Source organism: Lipotes vexillifer, unplaced genomic scaffold (genome assembly GCF_000442215.2).
Source record: "Lipotes vexillifer unplaced genomic scaffold, Lipotes_vexillifer_v1.1 scaffold53, whole genome shotgun sequence".
Classification (NCBI taxonomy): Eukaryota; Metazoa; Chordata; class Mammalia; order Artiodactyla; family Lipotidae; genus Lipotes; species Lipotes vexillifer.
Genome location: NW_006791814.1, coordinates 3,766,715 through 3,783,967, shown reverse-complemented (window position 1 = coordinate 3,783,967; position 17,253 = coordinate 3,766,715). Strand labels below are relative to the sequence as shown.

General features: G+C 53.4%; 1 protein-coding gene across 2 annotated transcripts in view; it reads right to left on the bottom strand.

Annotated features, from left to right (window-relative positions):
• Positions 1-8,342, bottom strand: part of HNF4A (hepatocyte nuclear factor 4 alpha) — a 28,446-nt gene extending 20,104 nt beyond the window's left edge. Inside the window, exons 1-3 of one of the 2 annotated variants that reach the window (XM_007464769.1) lie at positions 8,062-8,342; positions 4,116-4,290; positions 2,858-2,952 (exon numbers count right to left, since the gene is read on the bottom strand). In XM_007464769.1, the coding sequence (XP_007464831.1) occupies positions 2,858-2,952; positions 4,116-4,290; positions 8,062-8,176 (385 nt within the window). In that variant the 5' untranslated portion in view covers positions 8,177-8,342. The remainder of the gene's footprint in view (positions 1-2,857; positions 2,953-4,115; positions 4,291-8,061) is intronic. The other variant, XM_007464770.1, reaches the window with a different exon arrangement.
• Positions 8,343-17,253: the final 8,911 nt, after the last annotated feature.

The following is a 17,253-nucleotide window of genomic DNA, read 5'->3' as shown; positions in this document are numbered from 1 at the left end:
CCCGTATCCCCTGCATTGGCAGGCGGACTCTTAACCACTGCGCCACCAGGGAAGCCCCAGGCACAACTTTTGAGTTTTAATCCCTGGATCTTCCTAAGGCCATCGAGGAAGGGAAATAAAAACTGGTCCCAACTCTCCTGATCACTGGGGCTTCCACCGAGAATCTCTCTTGACCTCCCACCAGGCCGAGGAGGGGTGTTGGGACTGTAAGACTTAGGTAAAGATAGTAACGTCCTGACTTCCCAGAACTTGACCACAGTGGCAATGGAACACGTTGCTACCCTGGCCTGTTCTCAAAGCAACCAAGCAACTGCATGTGTCATGATCTCCTGGTTAACCCAAGCATGTAAATAAGCACCAACCTTTACTAGCCCACACTCACTTGCCATCGGTCAATTCTCCTATCCTCCTGGAGTAACGCCACTTTCTCCAAGACAAGAAGCCATTGGCTATTCTCAAGCCTAAGCTAAAGCAGAATGGCCGGGGGCTCTCCCTCCCCTTCCAGGAGCCAGGATCCGGGCCTGCTGCCTCTGTGGCAGCTCAGTGGGAGGATCAGGGAACAAATACACATGTCCTGGTGGGCAGTATGTACTTGTACAGGTAGATCAGTGGGTGTAAAGCTAGACTCACAGAGCTGGAAGGGTTCATTATCCACCCCTGTCATTTTATAGATGTGAACACTGGAGCCCAGATGGGGCAGAAACTTCCTTGAAGTGACACGTGAAAGTGACTCTGAATATTTAACAAGAGACATCTATAAAGACCATCCCGATGCAGGACCAGGCTACCTAAAGCCTAGGAAGGTAGCCACCTGCTCAGGTGAGCTGCCAACCTTTCTCCCACCTGCCTGTCACAAGGCCTGGAATTTTAACACGAGAGATTCATTCTCTCAAACCTAAAATCTTAGGCTGTCGGGGTGATAGAATCACTGGCTCTTAGAGCCCTAGACTGTTTGGTTCTTAGACTATAGCTCTCAATCTTTTTCTTGCCTCCAGCTGTTCATACGTGCCTCATATTCCCATTCATAACATTTCTTTCTTTCTTTTTTTTTTTTTTGGCCACGCTGCGCAGCATGTGGGATCTTAGTTCCCCGACCAGGGATCGAACCTGTGCCCCTGCACTGGAAGCACGGAGTCTTAACCACTAGACCACCAGGGCAGTCCCCCATTCATAACATTTCTCATTCCACAAAGTCGTTCTCAAGGTCAAGGTGAGACTGGCTCAATCCCATTGATAACTGGGTAGGGGAGAGCAGGGGGGCATCTGCCTTTTGAAAAAGGCCCTCCCCGACTTTGGGGATAACTGAGGTCTGGATGAGAGAATTGTGTTGCTGTGAGCCAGAAGGGGCCTTGGAGACCACACACTCCTTCGTGAGGATCACAGGCCCAGGTTTCCCAGCAGGCTAGTGAACTCTAAGGGCTCTGTAGGGATGAGACCCAGAAGATGTTTCCCAGAGAGGGAGAAGAGAAAACAGGGCCTCAGAGGTAGAGTCGGGGAGGGGAGACAAGCAAAGCCAAGTTCCCGTCCTTCTCAGTCTGCCCGGGGAAGGCTGGGTCCCAGGATCCTGCTGTCGGGTAGGGTGGGGTGGGGTGTGTGTGTTTGTACAGAACTAGACCAAGGGTTTTGGCTGCTGTGCCACAGCTGCGGGCTGGAAGTGAAGGTCTGGGAGCCAGTCCCAGGGCTGGGAAAAGTGAGTTGAGCAGAGAAGGAGACAAAGAGATTTGAAAATGAACTCAAGTTACCCAGAGAAGCGGTTAAAAGATGTTTGCCTCCTGAGCTGAGGCTGAAAAACTTTTAAACATTCCTGGGGTCCGGAGGGCACAGTAGGCAGCACCGAGGTATCGTCTAAACAGCAATGAACTCGGGTCCAAAGCTCTGGGTTCAAACCTCGGAGCTTGTCTGACCAGCTGTGGGGCCTTGGGCAAGTTGCTGAACCATCCTGGGCCTCCGTTCCCTCGTCCATGAAAAGCAGGAAGGATAATAGTGCCACACAGGGCTGTCATGAGAATGAAAGGAACTATCAACTGTGGAAAGGCCCAGCCAGGGGATTGGTATCTGCTGGTGGCAGGAGGCCAGGGAGACCCGAATAAACGTTGTGCCCCAGCGTTCCCATCCTCCTCCACCCAGGATGAGTCTGGGGCCTTGTTCCCTTTTCCTAGAACGGGCGAACGCTGGGTCACCTGATGCCCAAGAAGGAAGATTAAGAAACTGCTTGCGGGGGCTTCCCTGGTGGCGCAGTGGTTGACAGTCCGCCTGCCGATGCAGGGGACGCGGGTTCGTGCCTCGGTCCGGGAAGATCCCACGTGCCGCGGAGCGGCTGGGCCCGTGAGCCGTGGCCGCTGAGCCTGTGCGTCCGGAGCCTGTGCTCCGTAGCGGGAGAGGCCACAACAGTGAGAGGCCCGCGTACCGCGGGGTGCGGGGGGAAAGAAACTGCCTGGGGAGGAAGCTCAGCTATAGAACTCTCCCACCCCCACCCCCATTCCCATTTGCTGAGTCTGGGTGGTGGGTCCATGGATGTTCATAGTGCCATTCTCTACACTTTTCCTTATGTTTGAAATAGTATATTAAGAAAAAACACCCAACTTGGCTGCCTTGTGTTGGTAAAGGCTGGCAGGGGTGGTGGTGCTGGGAACCTGAGTAGCTGAAAGTGGGAGCTTATCTCTTGGAATCTTTCTCAAGACCAAGCCCAGCCCCTCCCTATGGTCAGATTTTCAGGCCCTCCCTCCTCTCAGCCATTAGCCAGTCACCCTGGGGCCTGTCACCAAGTCATAAAGTTGTGGCCGCAGCTGTAAATGGCTGCGGGAGCATGTGGGTGCAGGTGGGACAGTGGGGTGGCAGGGGGAGGGTCGAGGCTCACCTTCCTTCTTCATGCCAGCCCGGAAGCACTTCTTGAGCCTGCAGTAGCGGCACTGGTTCCTCTTGTCCTTGTCCACCACGCACTGCCGGCTAAATCTGGGGAGGGCTTTGGATGGTTGGGTAGAGAAGAGACAGCCTTCCCCCTCCCAGGTCTGAACCAGGATCCTGGCCATCTGGTTGACCTCCAGCCTCTTTGTTCAAACCTTTCATCCTAGGAGTTCTTCTGCTAACCAACCAGGGGCTGGAAAGGCCCTATGGACTCTCTGAGAGCCCAACCCTGTCCCGCTAAACATGGGGAAACTGAGGCTCAGAGAGGTGACACGTGGCCTCAGCTCACTCAGCAGCAAGTACAAGGCACTGCTATTTCCAGCACATCCTATAAAATCCCAGAGCCCAGAGTGGGCTCCTGATTGTGGATCAGTGTCAATACTTGGTTCACATAAGCCACATTCTTGTGGGGGGGGGATATGGAATAGAGGCAGTACCCACAGTGGTTATGGGTGGGACCCTGAGTGTCAATCTGGGCTCTGACATTGATTCAAGCTGGGTGACCTTGGGCAAATTCTTAGTCCTCTCCAAGCCACAGCTTCCTCATCTATAAAATGAGAATAATAACAGTAACGTCCACAGAGGGGTGTTGACAGGTGACAATGAGATAATTACCTTAATGGGGCTCAGCACACAATCTGTTCATAGTAAGGGCTCGTAACTGACAGCTACCATTATTTTATTATTGCTGTTACCCAGAATGTGAGATGCTTTGAAGGAGGGTTCTCCAAGGCCTTGAGAGAGGTGGAAAGGCCGGGGCCAATCCCCTATTTGCCCCAGAAAAAGCACCAGGTTGGGGGATGGTCCTCATACTCTGAGGCTTCATCCTAAGGCTTGATCCTAAACCACACGGGTCCCCATTTGCTATATGGGAAAAATAACAATGAGCTTCTGGGAACAGTTAATACAGGCAAAGACTTAGTATGGTGCCTGGCACATAGTAAGTACTCAATAAATGTCAGTCTATGGCTTTATGATCAATAAATGATAAATAAATCTATCAATAAATTTATTTATTTATAAATAAATAAATAAATGAAGTTTCTAGAATAGATGTTCCCATCTGGATCTGCAAGGACTAAGAAATCAGAGGAGGCTTGAAGGGCTTGAAGGGCAGATGCCTCTGGGACCTATTCAGAGAGAGGACAGATCCGGGGGGACATTAGCCCAAGTGCACCCATTTCCCAGCTGGAGAAATCAACGTTCCTCACCTGCAGGAGTACATGTGGTTCTTTCTTACACTCCTCCGGAAGAAGCCCTTGCAGCCGTCACAGCTTGAGGCACCATAGTGTTTGCCTGTGGCCCGGTCCCCACAGATGGCACACAGGGCGCTGACACCCAGGCTGTTGGGTGCGTTGAGGTTGGCACCTTCTGATGGGGATGTGTCTGCACCACAAAAGAAAAGTGAGGACACAGGAGGGGCAGAAAGTCATCTCCCGGAGGCCCTGCTCTCCTGGTGGTTTAGATTCAGAAACTGATATGAGCTTTGTGGGGATCTCCCCAGGGCTCCAGCCTCAGTTACACCCAGGTGCTGTTATACTCCCTCCAAGAACTTGGGCAAGTTCCTCGCCATTTTGGAACCCCCATTTTGCGTCTATAACTTAGGGATGGTTGTGGCACTGACTTCACAGAGTTGTTTGCAAAGGTCTGTTCCTCCCCATCGTGGAGACCGCTAGCCCCAGCTTTTCTCTGGGAAGGAACGAAAACCTGGCTGTCTCCTAGGATGCATCCGACCCTTGTAGACCCTGATTGGCTGGGTGGAGGGGACCGTGGGAGGGGCAAATATTCCCCCAGCATCTGCCCAGAACTAGGTCCTATTCCTCATTCCTCACTGAGTGAACAGGTCTGGGTGGCTCTCAGCTTGGTACCCAGGGGCCCTGAAACTCTCCCAGGGAACAGGAAGACATACATCAAGGACAGTGGCTCGTTTGCCCTCCTGGGAGGATCATGGCAAGGATCTGAGCACCTCATAGCAAAAGCTACTGCATCTATGTAAATGTGAACAGGGTAAGAAGAGGCAGGTGGCTGGGGTCCTGGCTACTAGTACCGCTACCAACTTGCTTGTGGCCTTGGGACAAGCTCCTTTTCCTTGCTTCAATTTCCCCTGGGCCTCAGTTTCCCTAACTGCAAAGAGGGGCAGTTTGACTGGTCCAGTTATTTTCAATTTTTTTTAAGTTTCAGCAGCTGAACCCTCTTTGTGTAAAATGGGGAACATGATAATCCCTAGGTCTGTTATGAAGATTCAGTGAATCAATATATGTGAAGTGTTTGGCACATAACAAGCACTATATCAGTGTTTGTGAAATGAAAACTTTTCTGCAGAAGAAAACTCTGGGAGCAGATGACTTCTAGCCTCCAGGCACAAGTGGACATCTCATTGCTGCTGTGGCCTAGCTGAACATCACCTAGACTCCCGAGGGTGCCCAGGAGTGCGGCCCCCTCCACTTGGTGAATTATTCCTGGAGATGGGGATAATTGTTAAGCTGCGTTGGTGCCCTTTCTCCCTCAGCCTTGCCTCCTCCAACCCCCAGGAGAGCTGACCCCACAACTCAGGCGGAGGCTGGGGGAAGGGGCTCCCATATCCTGGGCAGGATAGGCTGGGTGATGCCAAGTATATCGCCCCACTCCCAGGGTCAGCTGATGGCTCCCATTCTCCAGGTGAGAACATCAAGGCTCAGAGACGACAGGACTTGCCCAGAGTCATCACATTGCTATTAAGTAGAGGAACCAGATTTACGGTCCAGGTGTGAGGGCCAGTGCTGGCCTCTGGCCAGTGCTGTCCTTATTGGGGTGTCTGCTGGGGCCTCTGATAAACAAGGATTTCTGCCACTTCTGAATCAAGAGTGGCAGGCAGGTAGGGAGCTATCTTTGGAGGCTTCAAGCCTCCAGCCCAGGATGTATGCAAAAGATAACCCCAACTCTCAGCCCACTTCAAACTCCAAGGGAGAACGTAGACTCTTCTTAGAGATGCTCAGAGTTCCTGAGACGACTCATGCGGGGCCAGGACCAGTTACCAGCGCTAAGCACTCAGGTGCCTTATCTTTTTTTTTTTGCGTTACGAGGGCCTCTCACTGTTGTGGCCTCTCCTGTTGCAGAGCACAGGCTCCGGACACGCAGGCTCAGCGGCCATGGCTCACAGGCCTAGCCGCTCCACAGCATGTGGGATCCTCCCGGACTGGGGCACGAACCCACGTCCCCTGCATCGGCAGGCGGACTCTCAACCACTGCGCCACCAGGGAAGCCCCAAGTGCTTTATCTTATTGGATCCTCTGGTTAGCCCTGGGAGGCAGGTGCTATGATTTACTCCCACTTTACAGATGAGAAAACTGAGGCTCAGAGAGGAAAATGACTTGGCAAGTTCACACAGGTAGGAAGGATTTATGCCAGAATTTGAGCCCCGATCTTTCTGGCTCCAGAGCTGGAGGCTGTCCTGTCTTCAGAACAGCCAGTAAGGAGCCTGGCCTCTGTCTCAGGAACACACAGTTCTTGGGAGCTGGAGATACGTGCTTTGAAGGGGTGATGGGGGTAGTCCAGGGCTGGGCGGTGACCAGGTGTGGCAGCACACACTATCCCTCTGGGGTCACACAGACCCTGCCTAGTGCAGCAGCTTCTTGTTTACCATTTCCTGTGTGTTTTCCCCTCAGTTCCCTCACGTGATCCCCGGACACTCCTAAAAGCCGGCCGGCCAGCAGGCCTCAGGTGACTAAGCCCATTTTGTAGAATATACAGAGGCCAGTAGAGGGGAGGTGACATGCCCAAGGTCACACAGTGAGTGAATGGCAGGGGGAGGCGAGCAGCTGGTAAGACTGACCACGGGCAGTGCCCACTGACCACGGGCAGGGCAGACACCTCTCTCTGGCTGAGCTGAGCTGACCCAAGTTCTACAGACCTCAGCTGAAGCCACGGAGCCATGGAAGGAAGGCAGGTGGAAGGCCAACCTCGGCCAGCTGCCCCTCTCCTCTGAGGCTGGCCTTTGACCAGTCGGGTCCCAGCATCCTGGCTTCCAGGCCTCCTCCCTTCCCCCATCTCTTTGTACAGGAGACCCCCCGCCGCCCACCTTCAAATGTGCTCTAGGTGATATGGGAGCGTATGTATAAACCTGGGGAGAGACACACAGGCAACACAATCTGCTCTGAGACAAATGGACCTGTTGCTGATATGAATCGCATTTGTCGAATGGCAACCCTGCACATCACGTGTACACAATCACATGTGCTCTGGAACCCCCGAGGGCAGGGATGCGCACACATACACAAGCAGGTATAAACAGGATGCCCAAATGGGACATACACCCGGGAAGCTTGGGGCACACAAACCAATCCACATCCACAGACCACGTGTGCAAACATCCACAGACAAACGTACACACACTCATCGCCGCTCACGGACATAAGCAAGACAAACACAGACATCCCTAGAGACACCAACAAACACAGACCCACTCAGTGAACAAATGCAACTAGAAATAAGACACAGAACACGCACACACAGACAGGAGGACACAAACATGCAAGTGGATTCCCAGAAACACACGTTTGCAACACACTGCCACCTGCCCACACGTGTACACGGAAACTCATGTGTGCACGCCAAGAGGAGGTCACGATCGCACACCAGCGCGCACGCATACGGCACGCACACTGCTGATCCGCGTCTCATTTAGCAAAACCTCCCTGAGAACTCCATTTCCTCTGAGTGGGGCGTTAACCCAGGAAAGTCCCAAAGATGCCCTGAAACACAGCTGTGCCTCCATCCACCGTCCCCAGGGACAGGACATACCTTTCCATCTCTCTGGACCTAGGCCCAAGGCGGGGTTCAAGAAGGGACCATGTTGGACCAGTTACTGGAGCTGGACACCGAGAGGAAGCTCCCACGAAGTCCCCGCTCCCAGTGACACGCTGAGCGGGGACAGCTTTAGTAACAGGGACCACAGGGGCCTGGCCGGAATACCTGGGACCTACTTTTGCTGAAGATTTGCCCTTGCAGCACCCCACCAACCCAGAATACCTCTGGTCACTGTACCTGGGCACATCTGCTTCACCTGGCAACACCTGTGCTCTCACCTATGGGACCAACGTGCTAATCTATCATTCTCCCAGTCCCAAACTGAGTGCTGAAGACTCGCTCCCGTACCTGGGCACACCTGCCCCCACCTACCATTGCCCATCGTCAACACCTGCACATTCTCAAACTCCAGGGTGGTGTAGGCTGGGTCCAGCGCAGCACTGTAGTCGGCCATGTCCATGTCGACAAGGGTTTTGGAGAGGCGCATCCTCCCCTCTTCACACCTCAGCCACCTGCCCTGCCCAGGATGCCCACCCCGAAGGCTCTGGGCCGAGCCCCAGCCCCCGCCCTCCGCCCTCCCACAGCCTCCTCCCAGGTGCCCTCTCTGCCTTCCTGCGTTTCAAACCGTCCTCTGGGAGGATCTGCCGGGAGTCTTGGCCTAGCCCCTGCGAAGGGGTGGAGGCTCTGCCGGGGAGGGTTGGGGGTTAATGGTTAATCGGCTCCCCCACTGGTGGACCGGCTGGGCGGGGCCACAGGGATTTGGCTGTTTGTTGGTTTCTGGCTGACCCCCCGGAGTGCTATTACAACGGATGGGGCCCCAACTCCCCAGTATTGTGTTATCAATTCTGTAAGATGGGCACACTAATTCACCAGCCTGCATCTGACCCTGACTTAGCCACCCTCCAAGTCACTGTCACCCCGAGTCAGGCTGATACGCTCACATATACCCTGGGACACTGACAGCCCACCTCCAAGATGCCCTAATTCAGTAACTTCCCCAGTCATTGACTTCGACCCTCAATGCTCTCGCAGAGATAAAGCTGCCTCATGGCTCACGAATCAGAAACGTAAATCCCAGGCCCCAGATACCAATATTCTAGATCCTCGTTCTGGGAGCTCCCTTCCAGGTTCCTGCCTCCCCTGGGAGCAGGAAGGACTGAGGCCCACACTGCTGTCTGGGTCCCCCGCCCTGCTCCCCAGGACCCCGCTCTGGCCACCTCACAGGGGGCTGCTCAGTCTGTCACAGCTACTCAGGCCCAGACAGACTCCATCTCCCAGGTCCCCGTCACCTCCTCCTGTTGCCCTCCCCCGTGCCTCCCCCTCCCCTTGGGGAACAGGCGGAGACAAGGCTTACAGCCCCACAGACCTGGATTAACATTCAGGCGCCTACCACCTACTAATCGTGACTTTGGGTAAATGATTCTCCTCTCTGAGCCTCAGTTTCCTCTTCTAGAAAATACACAATCAACTTCAAAGGGTGGTCTGAGTATTAAATGAGATGGCATTAGGAAAACACCAAGTGGTGCCCAGCAAACGTCCATCCCCTCTGCTCCTGCCCCCCCTTGGCCTCCCTTTCGTATCTCCTTTGTTTCTCTCTACCCACCTCCCCCCTCTAGAGTGGGCTTCGCGGGTGAGCCACCTGAGCAGTGCACAGAGCTCCACTCTCAGGCTCCCGTGTTTGGTTTAATGCTCGGCTGTTCTGAACAAGGGGCCCCGCCTTGTGGCCAGTCCCGCCTGCCTTCAACTCATGGCTCACTCTTTTCTTCTGCACCCTCCAGCCCTCATTGTCCACCGCACAGACACTTTCATGAGCTCCCAGACTACCTGGGGTGGTGGAGCTGGAAAGTGTAGGCCGACGTAGAAAGATCTGGGACTCTGGAGGCATGGGAACCTGTCCTCCTTTGCTGGCGGGAAGGGCCGGGCACAGGGATTTGGTAACAAGAGCGAGAGTGGGTGAACTAGTGAGAGAGTGCATGAATGAGTGAGTGGGTGGGTGAATTAATGAATGAGTGAATTAGTGGGTGAATTAGAGACAGGGTGAATTAATATGTGAGTGGGCAAATTACTGAAAGAGTGAATGAATAAGTCAGTGAATGGGTGAATTAATGAGTGGGTGAATCAGTGGGAGAAGCCGCATGTGCTTGAGGGGTGTGTGGAGGCGCCCTGCTCATATTCTTCCAACTATGAGAAGCCCTTTCTCTGCCCCGTGTAGCTGTGTTCTCCTCCCTCCATCCTCCCCCTGGAGCTGAGATAACTGGGGTGGGAGTTGGAGGGGCGGGCAATTGTTCTGGAAGAGAAGAGAAGCTGGATTTGGTGTCAGGAGACCTGGGTTTAGGAACTAGCTCTGTCACTATTTGGATAACTTTCCTTAAATCATATCTCTCTAAGGACCTCAACTTTCCCATCTGTAAAATGGGGTGAAGATACTGGCCCAGTTGTTTATTGATCAGGACAAGACGGCAAGGGAGGGAGGGAGGGAGGGAGAGAAATTCCGTAAGGGCTGATGGAGAAGACTTCAACTCCTGGTGGGTTCCTCCCGTGCTCTGCCAGGAACATCTGAGCCTGGCTCCCAACAGCCTTGGGGCCAAGGCTGAGCCAGGCAGGAGACCCAACTAAGGCATAAACACAGAGGAGAAAGAGGGGCAGCTCTGGGAGGGGGCTTCAAGGGCTGACTCCGGGTCCTGCCACCTGTCTGGCACCTGTGACAGGCCACACATCGCTAGTCCTCTCACAAGCCTAAACGTATGGCATCTCATCGAGTCTAAGAGGCACGGTTCCCTATTTCTAAAAGAGGGCTGGGATCGCTGGCATGTCAAAGTGTAACGGTAACAAAAATAACAATTTTCAACCTCTACAGATGGCATCTTAGATTGAATTGAATAAGATCTATGATCAACTAAGGTCAACCATGCCACACACGCCACACACATGCCTGTTACGTGCAAGAACTATCAGGTGGGCAGCCTGCACACGACAAGCTACTCTGTACACAAACAGTGGCATACGTGCTTTACCAAATGCACAACACGGGTGACCCACTGCCTACGAGGCACGTTCCAGAAACCTATTTCATACCCCATGTCCCACCAATCACAACCCACCCCATAAGTAAATCTACCCACCCATGAACTAGAACTTGCATAATCTGTTACATACACAAATCACCCCACCGTTAGCTGACCCCAACAATACCTTCTAGATACACGTCCCTCATATAAATGACTGGCCACCTCTAAGATCTACTGGCTCTGTGGTCTCAGGCAAGTTATTATTTCAAAGCCTCAGTTTCCCCTTCTGTAAAATGGGCCTAACTTGAAGTTTGTTGTGAAGATGACACACATCCGCCTCCACACCCACACCCACCCCACCCTTAAAGGATAAACCATGGACCTTGGAATCAGAAAGACCTGGCTCAAAAGTCAGGCACTGCCAACTTCCCAAACTCTGTGACCTCAGGTTCCAGCTTTCTCAGCCCTCATTTTGGCATCAGACAGCTTGATACCTTTTCCGTGGGGACAGTACGAGCATTAAATGACCGAGCATTAAGCACAGAGGGCAACAGCAGTGATTACTGTCATCAGTGGCTGACTCCTTGACCTTGGCCACATAATCAGTTGGAATCGGGACCCCCTGCACAGGAGAACTCCAGGGACGGCTTGCCCAGGCCTGAACAAACCCTGGCCTCTACGCCATCAACTCAGCAGTCCTTCTTTATCTCTGGCCCGGCCCCTGGGGCAGTCAGACCCCAGCTCAACATGCCCCAGTTCCCAGGGGAAAACAGAGAGGTCTCAGAGCTCAGCTGGAGGTCCCACTCCTTTTCGTTGTAGATGGAGAAACAGGGGCCTCAGGAAGGGAAGGAGGGGTGTTTTGAGACCACTGTCCTGGGCAGCCGGGGGTCAGGGAGGGGCGGCAGTGGGCAGGGTGCTGAGGCCTCTGGCGCGGATAGTGGTTAAGGGAGCCGCCGCTCTGGACCACAATATTTTTCTTTTAAATGACAATAATGGCTAATGTTTCTGGAGAGAATCTGTGCTAGGCCCAGTACTAAGAACCTTCCACTCTTCTCTGTTTATCTGTCCCACTTTGTAGGTGACAAAACTGAGGCTCAAAGAGGGGAAGTCACTTGCCTAAGGCCATAATGATGTAACAGGAGGGGCTGTAATTGGAACCCGAGTCTGACTCCAGAGCTTGAGGGCTTTACCCCCTCCACGCTGCCTCCCTGCTGGATCCCTGGAAAGAACCCTGGAATTTTGGAGCGCTGGTGGCTAGTGGTTCCATTGTCATGTTACTGCCAGGGAGCTCAGGGGTCTGAGAAGTGAAGGAACTTGTCCCAGGGCACATGCAAGTGCAGAGGCATCCTCCAGACACCAGCCACCATGGGCTGCCTGGCGTCTTCATGTCCCCTGGGCGCTCAAGTCCCCACTATCTCCTGTCTCCCCTCCCCCGCCCACAACCCAGGGAGTGGTGCAGGGAACCCGGGACTTATCAAGACAGAGAACAAAAGTCGTGGGGGAAAGAAGCCAAGAGCCATCTCCACTCCTGGGTAGGGCCCTTCAGTTTTGCCCCTTTGAAATTTCAAATTCCAGTTTGTGGACAAAGTCCTAACTTTCTCACAATATAGGTCCCCAACAACTGACCAAACTCCAGTCCAGGCAGCCAGCAGGCCCAGGGCTGGTGTGGCCTAGCTGCTTCCTCTGGCAGCTCTCGAGGTCTAGGGGGAGGGGTCCTGGACCAACTGGGGTCTGTCAGGTCATCCCTGCAGCCACAGCCCACCCCACAGGGACCCCTGCCTTCCACCAGAGAGGACAGCCCTCTTCCTGGAGCTGGGATCTGACACTGGCTGGTGCCGACAGCACATACCAGGTAGGCCCCCTCCCTCTTCCGGGCATCTCTTCTCCCTCCTAGCACTCCTAAAACATGGCTCATCCCACCCTCCTCGTCCTGGGTACAGGCCATGTTGGCTTAATCCAATCATAGAACTTCAAGACTGGACAGGGTGTCTCAGCCAATCCACCCATTTGGCAGATGGAGACACCGAGGCCCCCAGGAGAGTGGCAGCCGGCTGTAGGCTGAACCTGGGACATAGACCCAGGGCCCCTCATGGAGCCCTGAGGAGGGAGGACACATGCTCCAGGCCATGCAGAGGCAGCAGGGGGAGCTTGACCTTAACAAGAAGACCAGGAGCTTGGTGAGGTCCCCTTTGCTTCATCCCAGCCCTCAAGGGCCCTGGCAGTGCCTCCTACAGACCCCAGAGGGTGGAGTGTCTGTTCACTCAGTGACTGATGGCCATTCGCTGGGGTGCCACGGAAATACTTCCGAGAGGAAGAGGAGGAAGCTCAGGGCTGAAGGCCAGTGGGTTTGGTAGGAAACATTTATGTGGTTAACTGATAACTAAGCCCCATCCTTGGGCCCCTGGAAGCCTCCTTCCTCCCTCTCCTCAGCATGATTAAGACGAACTTACCTGCCTGCTAATCATTGCTGAGCCTGTTGATTTTGCCTTAAAAAATTAACTGGGCATGAGTTTGCGGTTTGCCTCACCCCTAACCCTGCAAAGCAAAGGCCTGGGTGGGCAGGAGGCCGCTGGGTTATGCAAGAGGCCTTCAGCCACCCCACGCACAGCGAGCGCCTCCTCTGCTGCTCTCCAAAGGGTAGGTTTTGCTCAAGAGTCAACAGTCTGCTTGTTTCCCCTGCTCTGGGTCCTGAGCAAATTTGCTGTGTTACCAAAGAGAGATAAAAGCAGCTGGGGGGTGGAGGGGGGGTGGGGAGAGCTTTCCAAACAGGGATGCGAAGCGGCTGCTTTGAGCTGGGGATTCTAGAATCCTGCGGTGTCAGAGCCAAGAGAGCCCTTAGGAGGATGCGGCCTAAGGCCTTTCAAACTGGGTTCTGAGGTCCCAGGAGCCAAGGGAGTGTAGGCAGAGGCCCCACTTCACCCAGTGCCTGCCCTTAGGGACACTGTCCCTCAATATTTCATTTGAGAGTGGAGCCAGCTGTTGTTAATGAGAATCAGAAAACTACTGGTCCAGCCTCATCCCCTCACTCATCCTACAGATGGGGAGATGGAGGCCAGAGGGGGGAAGTGACTTGTCCAGGGACAGAAGGTCACCCGGGTGTCCTGAGTCTCCAGCTAGGCTGGGGCAGACAGGAGCTCTCTCTGGTACTCAGTGATGTATTCTGGATGTTAGTGAAAAAGATGGCACTGAAAGGCCCTTCTTTGCTTTTTACCCTCCCTCCTGGGGCTGGCTAGAAGCAGAGTGGTGCCTGAGAGCCACCGGAAGGCCCAAGTCAGGGGGATCTCACCTGGCCCTGTGTCCTGTGGGCCCTCTGAGAAGCAGCCATGAGCTGCAAATCAGAGGCTCAAAGTTATAACCCATCTCAGCCACATCCTCTCTCAGGAGGCATCAGGCCACAGAAAAGGATGCAGAGCCCTGCCCTGACTCTCAAGACCTCTCTGAGTCTCAGTTTTCTCACCTGTAAATTGGGAATAATAATTCCTAACTCATAGGGTTGTTGTGAGGATGAAAGGGAGTGGGATATATGCAATGATAACCATGGCCAGTGTTTATAAAGCTGTTTTGAGGGTTTTCCATGTATTAACTCATTAATCCTCACAACCACTCTGTGAAGTAAGGCAATGTTTTTATCACTATCTTATAAACCTGGAGCACAGAGAGGTTGAATCATATGCTGCAGCTCACACAGCTTATAAGAAGCTGGGATTCCAACCTGAGCAGAATCTGTGCTCCAGAGTCTGTACTCCTAAACTCCAGGCCACCCTGCCCTTCCAGGGCTGGCACATAGTAAGTAGTCAATGAAAAGTGGCCAGTATGATGATAAAATAAGCTCCATCCCAAGGCACAATTGGGCTGTGTGTATGGACTGTGAGGGCTGGAAGGTGGCAGAAAGAAGACATATCTCTGGACTGGAGTGGTCAGGGAGGGTTTCCTGGAGGAGGTGGTATCCTGGGCAGAAGGAACATCCAGAAGTGGAGAACATGGTGGGTGAGGGTGAAAGGGCATGGAAACTACTCTGGCTGGAGAGCAGGGTATTATGGGAGATGCTGACTGCAAGGCTCAATAGGTAGTGTAGAGAGTGTGGTCGAGAGAATGATCGGGAAGGAAGCCAGGAGGACTTGGGTCTGTGTGGGTGGGGCCTCCCCATAGGCTGCCTTCTGCCAGGTGGCTTGTGACTTCTGGGCTGAGGCTGTTGCTGTCCTCCTGTGTGTATGTTCCTCCCTCCTGGTTATGTTCCTGACTTTATCTGCTGGACGTGACTTTGGGAGTTAGACGGGGCCTTGCCCAGACCCTCTCGGGTCTGAAGGGTGTGGGCCCTGGTCTTCAGGTGAGGGATGAACCCACATCCCAGGAACCACCCTTGGGCTCCCCACATCCTTGTTCTGAAGGGTTCTAGGGATCTGCCTGGAGGTCACTGAGATGAAGTGTTTGGGATCCCGAGACTCAGGCCACGGTCACCTCATACAGTTGTACAGGTTGCTCACTGCACAAAGGTTCTCTGGCTAAGGGGGCAAGTGGAGGTGGAAATCCAGCCCTTGTTCCAGTTACCAAGCCAACTGCCCATGGAGATTTGCCCGCTCAGAGGGGGGCACCATTCACTTATTTTCACAAAGGCTCCATGTGAGCCCTGTTCCAGCTCTGCTTCCAGCCACTGTGTGACCTTGGGCAAGGTCATTTCCCTCCTGGGCCTTGGTTTCCCATCTGAAAAGTTGTCTAGCATAAAGCAGAAATTCAACCCTGATGGCGAATTAGAATCACCTGGGACCTTTAAAAACTACTGATGCCCAGGCCCCACCACAGTATGATGATCAAATCTTGGGGTGGGGGTGAGTGGGTGCTGGCTATGAGTATTTTTTAAAGTTCTCTGGTGATCCTGATATACAACTAAGATTGATACCTACCACAGGAGGGCTTAAAATTTTGGAGCTGGAAAGGCCTAGATGTGCATCCAAGTTCTACAACTTCCTAGTTGCAACTTCAGTGAGGCTCCGTTTCCCCATCTGTAGAATGGGAACATAAGAGCTTCCTCATAAAGTCAGAATGCTAATTCAACGGGATGCTACTCAGACAGTGCTTGGCACTGTGGTGGGCATGTAGGGAGCTCCTGATTCTTGGTACCTATGACTATCATTTTGCTGTTGGCAAAATGAAATCGGCTTAAAATAAAGGGCCCTTCTAGGTCAAGGATGCAGAGACTCGGGGTCAGGCTTTCTCGGTTCCTGAGTCAAGTCCTAGTACATGGGTCTCCATCTTGGCTGCACACCTGTCACATTATTGAGGTCTGAGCGATCATTCTGATGGTTTGATATTTTACCCAATCTATTAAAACACTTAAATTTCTTTTGGAATCGGTACTACGTGCACATGATTCAAAAGTCAAAACAGTATAAAAGGTGCACTTTGAGAAGTCTGGCTTCCACCCCCAATTCCTGTCCACCAGTCCACTGCCCTCTTCACTGTAGCTAATCACTTCCCTTAACTTTCCCTGTACAGACCAGGTAGCATATGAGATCGTACGATATCATCCCCCATCTGTTAAACTGTTCTGCATCTCACTTTGTTCATTTAATAGCCTAACCTGGAGATTTTTCCATAGCAAATGAGAACAAGCTTTGAGGAAGGAAGGGTTATTGCCCCCCTTCGCAGGTGAGGAAACTGAGGCTCACACTGCTGAGTCAAGAGCATTTGAACTATCGCTACTTGGCTCCAGAGCCAGTGTTTGCTCCCCTGCCCCAGTGTGGCCTTCCAGGAAGCCTGACCCAGGAGTGCTTTGGAACTGGGCCTAAATCTCTCCAATGCAGGCCTGGCAGGAAGAGGTGGGGTGGGGATGGGCTCTCAGGGTCCCCACCATATCCAGGCCCTGAAGTCACAGAGGGGCTGAAGCGTGGAACTAAAAATGTCCAAAGTCATCCTGATAGTGACCCAGTGAGAGGATGTCCCCTGGATGGGACAGTTAGGGCCCGGTGGCCATGCCCTCCAGTGGACTGGAGCCTGCCAGGGACATTCTGGCAGGCTCAGACTATGCAGGTAGCAGGGGAGGGCAGGAGGAGGGCGAGAGGTGGGGAGGGAAGGGAAGCATGGCTGATGGGACAGGCCCAGGGGAGAGAAGGCTGAGGGGACCCCATTCTTGGAGGTCAGGAAGGAGGATGTGGGATTCATGGCAGAAGGGGGAATGACATTTTAACCAAACATTTTCTGCTCAGGCAACCCCAGGGCTCCCTCTGAATTCCTGACCTGCTTCAGTTCACTGACTCACTGACTGGGGACAAGTCACTTTCCTGTTCTGTGCCTCAGTTTCCCCAAAGCAAAATGAAGCAGGTTAGGAAGCTGGTCTCTAGGTAGCCTTGAAACACCCCTAAAAGACTCTGTGAGGCTCCCCTCGCCTTGTTGACAGAATATGGATCTTGCCTTGATCAGAATGGGGTCCCCCCATCAAGACCCTGGGCCTTCCTGGGTTGGGGGCTGGGGTGACAACATCTCTATACTGCTCCAAAATCTGGACTCCTCCCCTAGGTCCTGTGTCTCTCTCCCACCACCTCGTCCTCCTTTCCAGGTA